The sequence below is a fragment of the Trachinotus anak genome, unplaced genomic scaffold (genome assembly GCF_046630095.1).
Source record: "Trachinotus anak isolate AG129_WGS33_773 ecotype Australia unplaced genomic scaffold, CSIRO_AGI_Tana_v1 ptg000021l, whole genome shotgun sequence".
In the NCBI taxonomy this organism is placed as follows: domain Eukaryota; kingdom Metazoa; phylum Chordata; class Actinopteri; order Carangiformes; family Carangidae; genus Trachinotus; species Trachinotus anak.
The window spans coordinates 15535437-15549903 of NW_027273872.1; the positions used below are offsets into that span (position 1 = coordinate 15535437).

General features: G+C 40.4%; 1 protein-coding gene across 4 annotated transcripts; it reads right to left on the minus strand.

Annotated features, from left to right (window-relative positions):
- Positions 1 to 1109: 1109 nt before the first annotated feature.
- etf1a (eukaryotic translation termination factor 1a) lies at positions 1110 to 9601 on the minus strand. 4 transcript variants are annotated; one of them, XM_071458616.1, is made up of 11 exons: positions 9446 to 9601; positions 8941 to 9051; positions 7411 to 7586; positions 6417 to 6556; positions 6134 to 6272; positions 5841 to 6031; positions 3848 to 3977; positions 3566 to 3739; positions 3404 to 3468; positions 3163 to 3310; positions 1110 to 1847 (listed from the first exon to the last, which is right to left on the minus strand). In XM_071458616.1, the coding sequence occupies exons 2-11, from the start codon at positions 9024 to 9026 to the stop codon at positions 1765 to 1767; spliced, it is 1332 nt and encodes a 443-aa protein (XP_071314717.1). In that variant the 5' UTR covers positions 9027 to 9051; positions 9446 to 9601; the 3' UTR covers positions 1110 to 1764. The 4 variants fall into 4 exon arrangements, with proteins under 4 accessions (XP_071314717.1, XP_071314719.1, XP_071314720.1 ...); XM_071458618.1 differs by having other exon boundaries at positions 9450 to 9585; XM_071458619.1 differs by having other exon boundaries at positions 9237 to 9487.
- Positions 9602 to 14467: the final 4866 nt, after the last annotated feature.

The window sequence follows — 14467 nt, forward strand, 5'->3', positions numbered from 1 at the left end:
TTTTTTTTGAGAAGAGGTTTGGGTGTCAGTGTCAGTACATTTCCACCCAGCTGCATATTTTTGTAAATCCACCCAGGATCATGCATGGTTAAAATTAATGCAACTGAATAAGAGGGATAATCCAAAGTAACATAGCGGTTAAACCTGGGGCCCCTGGCAAAAGTCAGGGTCACTGAGTTAACTGCACAACTCTGCAGAGTAAAGTCTGGAACTGCCTGAACATGGACTGATATAAGGTGACCTGTTTTAAATGAATCCCACGGGCATGAAAGACATATGGTTTCCAGTTAATTGACCACATTGGAACTACTCACATGCCAAAGTTGCAAAACTGTAATGTTAAAATAGAAATGTTTTAATGCTGTATTGTGCAAGATGTTTTGTTTTATCAGGCTGAGTACTTTAAGAATTATTCAAAGCAAACTCCTTATTGTAGTTTTACTTCCTTAGCTTTTTCTGTGAATCAATTGTTTCAGAAAAGAAAAGAAAAAAAGATGTACATTTGGTGTATTTCATTCTTTAACAGCAATTGTGAGGACAGGCTAGCCCTGTCTTTACAATTTCTCCACAAAGCTTTATGTTTGATAATTTGCCCTCATCTTTGAGCTTATTTCACTGGAGGCAAGCAAATGCCATATCGGACTTTCTAGATGACCATAGTATTACATTTAAAATCACATCCACAGGAATGCATTGATAAATGTAGATTATAAAATAGATTTCTGATTACATGAAGCTGTCACAGATTAATTTACAAATGCACTCACATGTCATAGGTGGAATCTGGTAATTGGGTTTCAAATACTTGAGAATTCCTTTTGAACTAAACATATTATCTCATATCGAGGGGGACACTAATGAATACCTTTATCCAAGAATTATATTACTGCTGCCTGCAATGTAAAGTTAATTTAATTTCAACATGAGGTGCTGATCCTCATCCACTTAGACAAGTGAATCCCCTAAATACGGTCATGCATACCCATCCCTCACACGGGACTATCACAACATATTCTTTCAATGTCAGGAAAGCAGAGAAAATGTCCAGCCTTCCAGGAACAGACAGACACAGCACAGGATTGAGACCACAGCAGATGAGGAGGTAGCAATGGTTTTCAGCAGTTCAAATTTAATACTTTGTCCCCCTTTCTCTACAGAAACCCAGGTAAAAAAAATCCCCCACTCTCATAAAATACAACAGCAGCAGTTACCAGTAAAAAAATGAAATGCAAAAAAAAAAAAAAAAATTAAGAGAGAGAAAGCATAGAGGGGAGAAGAGAGAGAGGGTAGGGACATGATGAGGCAAGAAAGGAAAATATAGTTTCTATATGTGAGGAGTGAGTCCAAAGTTCATCTTCAGACCGGGTTAGGGGCAGCGAGGAATCTGGGAACTTGCTGTTGTGTTCATTCAAAATGGAGGGGAGGAGGAAAAAAAAGAACAAAAATGAGTCGAGTCCAATCCAACTAGGGGAAGGAACCAGCACTCTAAGGCAGGGATTTATTCAGGAAGGGCTTTCTCCCTCTCTGGATGAAAGAAAATCTCACTCCTCTTCAGCCTGTGTGATGTATTTTGTCGTGTGTACAAATGAAATGTATGTGCAAGTTTGTGTATGCAACAGGTAAATTGGAAGGTGTGTCTGTCATATATATGGTCAACACGATTGCACCTCTCACTTGCTGCAAGAGAGGTGGCATTTTTCTTTCCTTATTTCTTCATTCATTCCTTTGCTTTTCTTTTTTCTCCCAATATCAGTCCCCGACTACCTAGTAGTCATCCAAATCAAAGAACTCATCGTCCTCTCCTTGGTACTCCATGCCCTGGAAATCCACCCTGTACCGCAAGATACCTGCAGAACACAAAGATGATAGATTAACATGGGTAACATGATGTCTAGCCAGCTTATGTCATATTAGGTTATGTTGTGGCAGCATTAAAGGAATAACTTGTATTAGAATAAGTTAATCCTCATTAGTTAAGGGGGTGGGAGTATTAGTATCTAATAGGCAAGAATTCCTGAAATCCTTTTTTTAAGTGATACTTGGTGAACTACAAAACCCACAAAATAATACTTGCTTTTATAAAGAGAAGTGAGTCTAAAAACTTTTGATGCCTTTCCTTCTTTTCAGTATGTTTCTTTCTTTTAAAAAGTGCTCCTATTAAATTCATTTGACTTGTCATCACTTGCCCCACTGTTGCTGATCAATTGCACCAATCACCAGAAAAAATTCCTTGTATGTGAAAACATACTTGGCAATAAAACTGATTCTGATTCTGATCATCAGCTCAAGGTTTTAGACCCTCAACAATTCCACATTTGTCCTGTAATATCTTGTGTATCACAACTATTCACAGAGCAAGAATATGAATGTTTTACATGACTCTATAATACAAATGCCTATGTCACAATAACACATCAGAATGAAAAAGGCCTTACCTGTAGCAGGAAACCATGTTAAATATTATGCACATTGAATCACTGGGTGAAGAAGGGCTAATGTGAAACTTTATTGATCACAAGGAGGACAACATACATTTGTAAACAATTACAGGAAAATTCATTTGAATTCAGGATGCTTCTAGTTTGCCTCCACTGTGTTGATCTCTGTACCTCCCATCCAAACTCAGGAAGTAACCTCTATGTATAGGTTATAGTCTTCAGGCAAAGATTATTACTAGCATTCAACATTATTGCAATCATATAGCCCTGGGTATCAGTATCTTAATTGTTGCTGACATCTGCATAAAATGAATTTGGGCAGAGCAGATTGAATGTGATCTTCAACAAGGGATACAAAAACGTTTCCTGAAAAGATACTTATTTTTCTTTTGCGAAAGCTTATGTGGCTGATAATTGGGAGGTTTATTTTGTTTCCCACACTATTCACGTTTGCAAAGGATAAGAGGAGGTGGTGAAGGAAAACAGAAAGCATTTGAAAAGGTATCCTTCATACTTTGCACACAGCCACTTCAGATCAGTGGATATGTGGAGGCCTGAACCTCACCTCTCCAGTTGAAGAGCGCAGCACAACTACTCACTAAGCTGTGGAACAAACTTACTGAATGAAATAACCACTGAGCCACACATATCTTTCATTCTTCCTAACTTGATGCTGTACAAATGTACAATTCCAGGGTCATGTGCTCATGTGCTGTGTGCTCACCCCCAATGCCTCCAAAGCCCTTCACGAACTGGGATCCCTCCTGGCTCTTGTCTGTGACTATCTCCAGCGTGGCTCCAAATTTCTTGTAGTTGTTGGCAAACCACTCCAGCAGCGGCATGCTCTCGATCAGCTCATGTTCCTGCCCCGTCTAGAAAAATAAACACAGTCAGAAACACTTGGCATGATGAGTAATTGGTCTAACTTAGATCACAGGGATCAATCCTTCCTTTGCAGGGCTTACCTCCTTGTCTGTGAAGTGAGACTTGTCTTTCTCCTGCTCTGGCGTTAAGTACAAAGTCTTCTCATCTGAAAATCAAAGCAGGGACATGAAGATTTTAGCAACGCCAAAATATATGACCAAGTTCCTCAGCAATGGTAGGTGAGGCATATGTGGTTTGTGTACCGTTCTCGGCTCCGTTGCTCTCTGCCCCATGCACACGAAGAATATAACGCATAGTGTCTAAGTTCTCGTAGACTATGAGGATCTCCACCGCTCCCATCTCCAGGGCTTTGAGTGTGTCTTCCACACCAAAACAGTACTTCCCCGTGTCCTGACTGATCTCATCAAAGTACCGCCCTACAGAGAGGGACAACCATTAGGAAAATCTCAAGCACAACAAAAGCTTTGTTTTCCTTTAGATCCACCTGTAAAGAGTTGTTCCAGTGTGTCAGCAGGATGAGTTACCTATGAGCTTTTTCTCCTGGATGAACTTGACATTAGAGAGAACCTCTGCTGAGAGCTCAATAGCCTGGTTGAAGCCATTCTCTCCACCATAGGAGATGTCCACCAGCTTCAGAACCTTGGCCTGTAACCTCTGTAGAAAAACAAACACACACAAATTAAACACACTATAGAGATATCCACACAAGAACTAAGGAACACAATCAAAAGCATACTTAATAAACTTTAGCCCATTTACCGAGCAGCTTGAGATTCTAAATCATTGCTCAAGGGTTAGTGCACCCCAAGAACTGCCAACCTCAGCCCCAAATGAAGCCTGAGATATGCAGATCATCAACTTGTTTTTGTTGTTCCTCATGTTGTTCTGTACTTTTTCCAATATAGTCCATACTTTACATTAGGTGCACTGTTTAATAATGAATGTACATTACACCTCTATTACTAATGTTGGGGTGTAATAAGGTGCAATTGTTTGGAATGACATCCATTTATGTATGATTTACAATAATTTTACAATTACGAACAAATACAATTTATCTTAACTAATAAGACACAAATAGTTGTATTGTTCTTGTCCATATTGAACACATCATTTAGACATTCATAGTATAGGCTGGAAAAAGTATGTGAACCTGTCGGTTAACAACATCAACAAAAGCTAATCAGAATCAGGAGTTATCAAACCTTAAGTCCAATCAGTGAAACAAGATTATAAATCTGTGTATTAGAGCTACTTTGACTTTTGTTGACATCTGTTGATGTGTTGATGTAAACCATGCCTTGCAAAAGAGAGATCTCAGAACACTAAGGATCAAGAATTGCTCCACAGGGTTACAAAATAATTTCAATGAGTTTAGATGTTCATCAGTCCTCAGTTAGAAAAAACTGTCTCTAAAAGGAGACGAGTTAGTTTTGAGGTTGCTCTCCTTAGAATTGGGTGTTCAGCTAAAATGACTCCAAAAGCACAATGCGGAATGATCGGGTATGAGGTAAAAATGGAGCACAGTGTAACAGCTAAAAGCTTAAAAGAAAGATCATTGGTGATGGTTAAGAATACAGTCCACAATTCCCAAGTTTATCGAGGTATCTTAAAGGATAATATCAGAGTGGCTGTCCACCTGTTGATGCTCAGTAGAGGTTGGGTTACAAGGACAAAGACCCTAAACATCAAACTAAATCTATTACAGAATGACTTCAAACTCAAATCCACCTGTTGGATTCAAAGCCCAGACCTTAATCCAGCAGAGATGCTGTGGCATGACCTGGAGAGACCTGCTGACACCAGACCTAAGTACATGTCTGAGCTGAAGCAGTTCTGTAGGAAGAATAGTCCAAAACTCCTCCTGAACATTGTGCAGGTCTGATCAGCGGCTACTGGAAGAGCTTGTTTGAGGTTATTGGTGCCAAAGGAGTTTAAGTTATTAAATCCAAGGGTTCACTCACTTTTTCAACCAGCACTGTGAATGATTCAGGGGTGTATTGGATAAAGACACAAAAGATTATAATTGTTTATGTGATATAAGCTTAGGGAGACGATGTTTGTCTACATTTGTGACTTGGATGAAGATCAGATCACATTTTATGATCAATTAAAGCACAACCGGTCATTCCCAGGGGTTTACATACCCTTTCTTGCCACTATATTTACCCAGAATACAGAAAGAATAAGGGAAACAAACCTTTACCTAACTTTAAGCTATTAGTATACAGTGCATCATGTAATTGAGTTGTCTTGACTGAACATTATGATTTAACTTTGCATTTATCTTGTTTGTTTGTATTTGTTGGCCATTTGTCCATTACAAAAGAGGAACAATTCAATCATTTCCTGTATCCCTTTGGCACAGAATCATTGTTTGAAACAAATCTGAGATTCTAATTTCCCAGTAGTCTAGTTCCACAATTGTTTTGAAAGACATTCATGTTTATTAATTGCTCATACATTACATAATAAATACTAAGTGATACTGCTTTTTAAACACAGACACAAACTTACTGGGTCGAACATGTCAGACTGGCTGAGCTCGGTCTTGAAGTCAGCAGAGCCAGCCAAGACCATTCCTGCCACGTTGACTTTGTCGTTGGACACAAACAGCTGGACAGCCGTCTCAGCCACTTTTCTCACATAGTTGTGCCTCTTCTCCATTCTCAGACGAGCAAAACGCAGAGCAGATTGTCCTCCTCTGCCTGTAGGACAGAGAAAGATAAGAGACGCAATGTTTCTTTCAGGGCAAAACTAAAAGTTAAAAATATTAAAAGTTCAGTGCCATGAGTATTGTGGGTCAGTACCGTGCTTCTTGGGTAGGTCCACGGTGAACTTGTGCAGCACCTCTCTGGTGTTGCCCTGCAGTGTGCCAAACAATGCTCCACTACCGTCAATCACGATAAAGCCAAACTTACTGTCGTCAGAAAGCAGGGCTGTCAATGCCTGTGTTATGAGAGTAAAGAAAGAATGGATGATGAAAATGTGACAGGGAGCTTGCAGGACACCAAAAGAGAAGCTTACATCCCAAAAACCTTCTCTAGAAGAAGATATCATAAACAGACACAGAAAGCATGAAGCAGCTCTCACCTCAGTGTGGAACTTATTGTCACAGAGGTACAGGGAGGTGTTGATTGGCTTAAAAGGCTCAAAGTCGATATTGACTTTTTTCTCTTTGCCTTCCTCTGTCACAATGGTACCACAGTACACGACCAAACCATTGGGTGGCACTGGTAAGAGAGAAAAGTCAGCGGCTAATAGATTAGACAAATACGTTTTTGTACATACAGATACACAATGTACAGTTTCTGAAGAAGTCGGAGGTGGCACAATGGAGGCGTAGAGAGACGCCGCACAGCTTCATCAAGCTTTCTGAGGCTGAAATATGTAATTGTGTATGTTGAACTCCAAGGCTCTGAAAGGCTACAACAATGTGACAAAATGCCCAGTGTGTTTCCAATATGATGTATGCATTGACATTGTACCAATGGGCAATACATACTCTTTCTCCAAACCTTATAGCCACCTACTTCGTAATTCAATGCTATAACCACCATATCCCCTGCCAGTTTAATACTGCCCTCTCCTTTACTAGCTGGCTGGAAGCATATTTGATATGGAGGAACAGCACTGCCATGAATGGTTATGTTTTTTCTATCAATGTCCTTACAATGAACTAATGTCAAGATGTAAAAGATGTGCATGGTGAGAGAGATGCAGGACAATTGCATTTACATGATTTCTAGATCGATTTAGACCTACTCTAGCTGAAAACCTGTTCATATTTATAAATCTGGATTTAAGTGTACACAAGCACAAAAATCAGATGAGACATTCTGTTCTGGATGATAATTTAGCAGCTTTTGTTCAGCCACTAAAATTAAGTCTTTACATCAGTAACATTTGATTATATGTCAATTTACCACTACATCTGACTTTCAATCTGGCCATCACTGGGAGCATGAGGGTAATTTTTATGTAAAGACATCCTGATAAGAATCAGTTCTGTCCAGCCACCCCTGAAAACCAAAATCCCACACTGACGTCAGCAAGGATTTATTTAGCTTTTCATTGTAACACATACCCTTGTTGTAGAGTTTTAGTCTTTGCTGTACCGAGGTGATGGCCCCAAGTACAGAGAGCCTGTTGACTCGACTCTTGATGTTGGAAGCAGTGCCAAACTCATCAGCCAACATTTTGGCCACTCTGGATATCTGGTCCTTGGGAGGGATGATCAGTGAGATCATACTGGTGCCATTACTATAGAGAGAGAGAGATGATTTATTTGATGTTTACATAAACATTTATGCATAAATACTCACAAGATGCTATGAGATGCAATATCGACAAGCACACTATAAACAGTATTACTTTACCACAACATAATAACATGATTCAAATAAAAGTCAAAATGATACTGGCCTGACAGGTGTTATTCACTCTTACTATCATCAACTTTTTTTGAACTACAACTTTGACCTGTCTATTTTATCGCTTTCAAAATAACTCTATCTCTTACTCTCTCATATTGTAAACACACAACTTTCCCTCACAAGATATCACCTTGACAAGGTCTGATAGGTTAAGGGACAAACAGGGTGAGCTTTCAGTTACACAGTATACAGTCTCTGCCCTTGAAGCCAAGGACCGGGCTTTAGTGTCACAGCTCTACACTGTTGTCCCCCATTCACTACCCGTCAAAAGACAAAGCATAACAGTGCAGGTTGAAACAGCACCCACATACAGGCTCAGGTAGCAGTAGCTGAATGAATATAGGGCAAATGGTCAACTGTGTGTGACATGGCAGGCGGTGGAGCACAGGACAGCAAATTCTGCGCAACACTAGACGACAAGCTGTCGCAGAGCAAGCCACAAGCCAGTGTAGCAACACCAACATTTCACATGCCGTGTTTGATAATTCAACAAGGCCACAGTGTCCCGACCGGCAAACAACTGATCTGGATTTCTTTTCACCTGACCATTATGTAGCTGGCAAAGCTTTAATGCAACGCTCAGTAACTCAGCTACCATGAGGTAGCTAACTTAGTGGACTCTTAAGGGAATTAAGAAGCTCTTACCAATAATCTGCCCGTAAAAACGCCAGGCATACGACATTTGAAGTTGTGGAAATGCTTCTAACGGAACATGTGGAAGAGCAAGTGGAAGCTAACCGGCCTCCCTTTCTCATCAACGTGCTTTCTTGTTAAAGATAACCATGGCGGCCTCTCTCCAGAGATGACGTCTATTAGCGGGTCTCATTAGCAACACAGCTAACATTACCGTTACGAGCTTTATACCCTTTATGGGACTCGAGGCAACATGCTCCACAATACAGACAAATCGAAACATATATCCCTCCGAATTAACACAATGTTTCTGACCTCCAAACAAGGTAAATGCGACAGCGGTTAGTGCTTAGCAATTAGCAAGCTAGCAGCAAAAGCTACAGTAAGCTAAGTTATCTATGCTAAGCTAACCACTCCCAAATTCGGCCAGACTTATCCGATCTCCAGCTGTTGCGGCGGTCCACATTCATGCCATCAACCGAAGCCACAAAGCCTAGTAGCGTTAGCCCTGCTACCGCATCAACACACAGCTCAAATCGATCCCTTACCCACGGGCAGCTTCCAAACTTTTGATCAGCTTCTTGATTTTCCATATCTCCACGTTCCTGTCCGCCGCGCTGGGGTCGTCCGCCATCTTTCTGCTGTAATCGCTTCAGCACCTGAAAAGACGTGAAAAAAGAAGAGCAAAACATATGCTTTAAACCGGCCAGGAACAAGGCTGACCGATATTCACAGTCTCATTAGGTAGACAGAACTAGTCCTAACTAGCTGGACTAGGTACCTCTCCAAACTAGTGGCACGGTGTCTGTTAAGGCACCTGACCAGCACTGGCAGCTGTACTGACCGTGAGGGAAAGATCCTACCCGGGCTGTCTCTGTCAGTACAGGGCGCGGAGAATAACAGGCCTACAGTCTGCCAGGCCCTAGTGTCCACCCTGTTCTTATCTAATACGACCTACTTTTCCCCCGTTCCCGTGGAAACCATATGGAAACCAACTGTTAGCTTTTTTCAGGCACGAGAATATAAGCTCTACAAATGGAGCCGGTACGGTACCTGCCTCGGACAACGCCGCTCCGCTCCGCTCTCGGTCTGTTGCGCTACGTCGGGTCGGTGGTCCGAGGAATGACGTTGCCTTCCCGACCGGTTTCTCTCCTCCACACGCCGCGCGTGGTGCTATCGACGGGGCTCACATGTGGGAGGTGGTTAGAACGGTGGCGTTCACTTCCTGGAAACCACATAGAAACCAATGAGATCTTTTGGTTGCTGTGTCAATCATGGAAATCTAAGCAACGATTGGACGGAAACTAAACGCATCATCGAAGCCGGGCGGGAGTCCATAACTGTGAATCGTGGGATTTGGCGTTTGTGAAATGTGACTGACAGACTTCTGTGGAGTTAGTAGGTTGCTGCTGTTGGTGCTATTACAGTTTGTACTTTACACTGAAAACTCAAAAACTCAATTTCAACGTCATCTTACTCTAGTTTTATACATATTACATCGTCATCACTTTTATGACAGGTTTACATAAATATTTAGTGTGAAGTGTGACATCTGCTGGCCACTTTGAAAACATGCTTACCACATATTCTTCCCCACCGGAACAACGCAGATTAGCTGCTGTCAGCTTTTTTTTTGTTGTTGACACATTTCCTCGAACATAATTTAATTTTTTGTTCTGAGTATGATTTGATCTGATCAATTACACACACACACACACACACACACACACACACACAAGAACATTGTGGTTATAACCGTTTGATTTACCTTTCAGAAAATTAGATAACCACACTTAATATAATTTACCACTCTCTCTCTTTGCACAACCTGTCGGATGACTTTAGTTTTGAGAAACAAAACGATCAACCCTCACTGGGTTTAAACACTGCATGGGGGAAACATTCAACCTTCAAAGACTTAAGATAACTCTGCTACCCAGCCATCCACTGTAAACTACTGGCAGAGGTGGGCTATTACTTATCTTTTGTCAGGTTTTAGCTTATGATTGACTAAAGGAAGAACAGCGAGTAGTATAAAACTAATTTTCTCCTTAAATATTCTAGACTATTATTCAAATTTAACCGCCACACTTTGTGGTGCAACAGGTGTCTTGAAAGTTATACATATGAGAGCTTTCCTTTATCCAAGTCCAGGGTTCAGCCATCTTTTCAGCCTACGAGTGTTGGGACCATGTGGCTTCCAAATTGCTGAGTGGGCGATTCCAAACAAGGGAAAGATCAGCCATCCAATTAATGTAACTGGTGGTATAGAAGAAAAAAAAAATCTTACGGCATATTTTCGGCCTAAGCCAGGCAGCTAAGTAGTCCATTTACCTTCTGGTGTTGAGGCTGATGATGCAGATTCAAATTATTGGGTAGGAAGCTGGGTGAGCTGTGAGTGAGACTAAGATTATAGTGTGAGTACAATATAAGTATAGTGTAGCTCTTAAAGGTTTTAGGTCACTCTGCAGTACAACAATTAGCTGCTGAGCTTTCTGTAGATGTGGCTGGTGATACTCAGTGAAATATCTGATTTTATAAGAGTTTCTTTTAGACATACAAGAAAAGATGACATAGAAAAGCAGATGGAGGACAAAAAACATCACTAGTACACACTTTATACTCACATCACAATGTGATGAAAGATATTTGCAACCCAAAAGTTACTGTTCACTGTTAATGCATATGCATTTATTGTAATATGTAGTATATGCTCTATCCTATGTATTGTGGTTGTAGTCCAATCTGTCTTTGGACCCCCTATTATTAGAAAAATTAAAAAGCAAATATGGAAAGCAATTGTTCCATCTGTTTCAAGTACACTGGCAGGAAAGACAAACTGTGCCAGCCATCTGAACATTAAATGCATATGCATCATTGCATTTCTACCTTGAAACCTGTTTAAAATGTGCTTTAAATATCTCCCGATATACATTTTTACTTGTAAAGAACACATTGGATTCCAGGTCTGATGCATTGCTTTCCCTGAAATGTTTCAATTTCAAACAGGTATATTAAAGGTTTATTTGCAGAGCATATTTACCAGAAGGATGTGGCAGTAAGGGCCTAAGTCAGACCCAAAATGTTTATAAAAAAAATATATATGGACAAAATATGTGGACACTAAGTCTGATATTTCCTACACAGAAACAGCCAACATTTTCTCTTTTACACAGAGCAATGAAAGAATAGTACGACCTATACAGATTTTGACCACTAGATGACAGCATTGGTTAGTTGAAAAATGAAAGATTTCTCCAGTATCTCACTTATTCTTATTAGCTGAAGAGGTAGCGTCATACCCTCCAAGCTTCTCTTTTGTGTATTGCTTGATGGGACACTCAGAAGTCAGGTCTTGTTGTATATCTGTCACACTAATTGTTAGACTTTATTAAGTTGCCATATGCTGGATATTAGTCAGTGTCTTTAGTGAATTGTGATTGTTTCTGTCAGAACAAACATCTGCTTGTGCATGAAGCAACAAGCCCAAGGATTATCCCTGTGGTATTACCCATCTCTGGTGAAATGGGGGAGTGGGAGGTGGTGGGTGTTGTTTTTGTCAGTATTTGGCACTCTCAGGATGGCTACATCACAGGGAAAAAGTGATATATCAGTTTGTGCAACTGACTGCTTCCAAAATTGTCCAGCACCAGTATCAGTGCCAATTCATCACCATCTGTCGACCATCAGAGCTGTAATGATCTGTCGCTTGGAAATAGATGGGGCTTGCTGCGCCGTGGATGGGAGCTGCCCTGGCCAGTACCTCATTTTACCTGGTCGTCACACACGAGCATTCAGAGGAGCAGAGACAGTGGACAGATTGTAGGGTACCCAGGATTTTAGCTAAATAAGACAAAAGACAGGAATTTCTAATCATAGCAGCGGTAAGGAATACAACCAACATAAGAGGTCATAACAAGGTTTTCAACCTTTATTGACCTGCGGACCAATTTTTAAATTAAAAACAGTTCAAGGTTTTCTCATTTCAAATTTGTGTTCTCTTTTGAAAGATCCTCAAATTGTAGTGCAAAAATAATACTTCCAAAGATTCTGCATTTGTCTATATATAAAAAATAACAAATAAATTACCAACTCATAGATCACGATTGTATGGACTAACAAGAGTATGGTTTTACATACATACATTATATACAACTGCACTGTTACTTTCTCATTTTTATTGCTACTTTGTATATTTTGTACATGCTATGTACAAAGTGACTCCACTATAAGTACATATTAGATATGTTACTGAACTCATATTTCAATGAACCTATACACTGTACTGTTTATACTTTGGTCTTAAATAAACATTTAAAGTGTATTTTTGTATAGTTACAAAGACAAATAAAACTAATTCAGTAAAAGCTACTGCTTGTTGGGTAAATCTATATGGTGTAGCCTAGTGTCTTCAACCCCACTTAGTGCATCACTTTTAAGACCAAAATTAGGTCTCTGTATTGGTTGGTAAATGGTTTATAAAGAAAGTTGAATTAAAAGTCAAAGTATTAAAGATTCCAGGGAATACTCTATTTGGCTTTAATAATGTAAATTAATGTGAACATTTTTGCATCAGTTATAACTTAACAACACAGATCAATGGGTATGAAAGGTGAGTTATTGCATTTCAGATACTCAACTTGATCAATTCTAATTCACGTGTATATAACTGTTATGCCAATATGGCTGCCCTTTCCTGAATGTCACATTGTGCTCTGTAATGAATAAACTGCAATCTTCAATTTCCTGGTAATGATGTCATGATAGGAGTGACTAGTTTGTGCGCCATAGTGACCAGGCCATGAGTAAGACAGAGATACTGTGTGGGTGTGTGTGTGGTGTACATAGGGATACATGTGGGAGAGTTATGGAAAGCGTGACCCAAAACAGATGCCAGCAAGTTCAGGGGGCTCCACTTTCCCATCTGTGGCCATCTGCTTAAGTAGAGTTGTGGAGAGAGAGGGGTGAGTGAAGGTGGAAGGAGGTACTGCCAGGGGTATTCAAGGACACGGGCTTATTTGTCATCTCCAAGAAATGTGAGTGACAGAGGGACTGAGGATGCATCCAATCAGACACTTGTAAAAAGAAGCAGGCAGTTACATAATCAGAGACAAATGAACACATTGATATGGAGGTCTTGAAACTTCTGGGCTGCATATCAGAGACAACTAACATCTCTGACCTGTAAAAGTTAGTCAGACACAAATGATTAAAAATGCTTACACATAAAACAAATCAAAGCTCTGTGACGTCTGTTTCTGCGACTCTTTTAACCTTCCTGTCACTGACGTGCTAAAGCTTTGAAGCTTCTCTTCCCATGAAAACTTAATTTGCTCCTTGGTGTGTGCAGCGCAGCATCAACACAGATGAGAAAACCTTTGAACTCCTCAGAGGGAATTAAGCAGCAGTTATTCTCAGCTGACCAGCTAATCTGTGACTCAGTATGTGTCTGTCTCTCAGGCTCTTTTTTGCTGTCCTCCCCAGTAAAAGAGAGGATCATAATTGTCAGCACTTCAATAGCTTGCTTATGACTTACACCAATCTTCTTAGGATGTGCTGTATGAGTATGAGAATTTGCAACTGCTGGTGTCTGGCAGTCATCTCCTGCACCACTGTGAGATTTTGGTTCTGGGACAAGTGCAAAGATTTGGGATTGCAGGAGCAGGAGGGGGAGGGTTTGGTGTGAGTATGTTTCTTTACAAATCTCAGAGTTGACAGTCTTGTCACATCCCTGGCTCTCTTACTGCTTTCCACAGAGGCAAAGGGAGATTTACGGATCTGTGTCCTAATATTAAGTGGATTAATCAGGAATGAAGAGTCAAGGTTGTCATAAATATAAATGAGGGCTTTTGAGGCATAGGGTGAGATATACTTCATGTCCACACAGTGTAGGCTATTAGGAGTTTATCAAGGCAGTGGATTAAGACCAATAACCTCAATTTAAAGGCCAGAACAAACAGTCAGTCTTAATGATGCATTGGAAAGGGGTTAAACCCAAAGGTAATGTGGACCAGCTGGCCTGCCTACACCACTTACTGACCCAGAGCATAATCCAATTGTCTTTCACACCTCAGG